This window comes from Cariama cristata, unplaced genomic scaffold (genome assembly GCF_000690535.1).
Source record: "Cariama cristata isolate BGI_N322 unplaced genomic scaffold, ASM69053v1 scaffold26933, whole genome shotgun sequence".
NCBI classification, from domain to species: domain Eukaryota; kingdom Metazoa; phylum Chordata; class Aves; order Cariamiformes; family Cariamidae; genus Cariama; species Cariama cristata.
This window is the reverse complement of record NW_009610591.1, coordinates 17,324-17,857: the sequence shown is the minus strand read 5'-3', so window position 1 is coordinate 17,857 and position 534 is coordinate 17,324. Positions and strand designations below refer to the sequence as shown.

Genomic DNA, 534 nt, shown 5'->3' with positions numbered 1-534 from the left:
GGGCAGCCTGGGGAAGAGAAAACGGAGGAGCCAAGAGCAGTAGCTGCTCCCGAGGCGGGAGAGGAAGGGGGTGAGCAGAGCTCAGAGGAAGATGACGAGCAGGGGGAGTCCGAGGAAGATGAACATGATGACTCTGAGGAAGATGGAGGTGAGGCAGAGTCGGAGGAGGAGGGAGAGTCTAAGGAGGAGGAAGAGTCTGAGGAAGATGGTGCCGGGCCGGCAGGGCCAGAGAACGGAGCTGAAGAGAGTGACCGGCGGGAGAGGAAGGGGGTGAGCAGAGCTCAGAGGAAGATGACGAGCAGGGGGAGTCCGAGGAAGATGAACATGATGACTCTGAGGAAGATGGAGGTGAGGCAGAGTCGGAGGAGGAGGGAGAGTCTAAGGAGGAGGAAGAGTCTGAGGAAGATGGTGCCGGGCCGGCAGGGCCAGAGAACGGAGCTGAAGAGAGTGACCAAGAAGCAGCCAGCGCTTCTAGCAAAGAGGGCCGCGGCAAACCAGCAGCTGCCAGCAAGGGAGAAGCCAGCGATGGCCATG

At 60.5% G+C, this 534-nt stretch overlaps 1 protein-coding gene across 1 annotated transcript in view; it reads left to right on the top strand.

The window, feature by feature from the left end:
• Positions 1 to 534, top strand: part of SRL (sarcalumenin) — a gene marked incomplete at its 5' end in the record, with an annotated part of 15,213 nt that overhangs the window by 401 nt on the left and 14,278 nt on the right. The window contains one exon of the mRNA XM_009697939.1: positions 7 to 348. Within this exon, the coding sequence (XP_009696241.1) occupies positions 7 to 348 (342 nt within the window). The remainder of the gene's footprint in view (positions 1 to 6; positions 349 to 534) is intronic.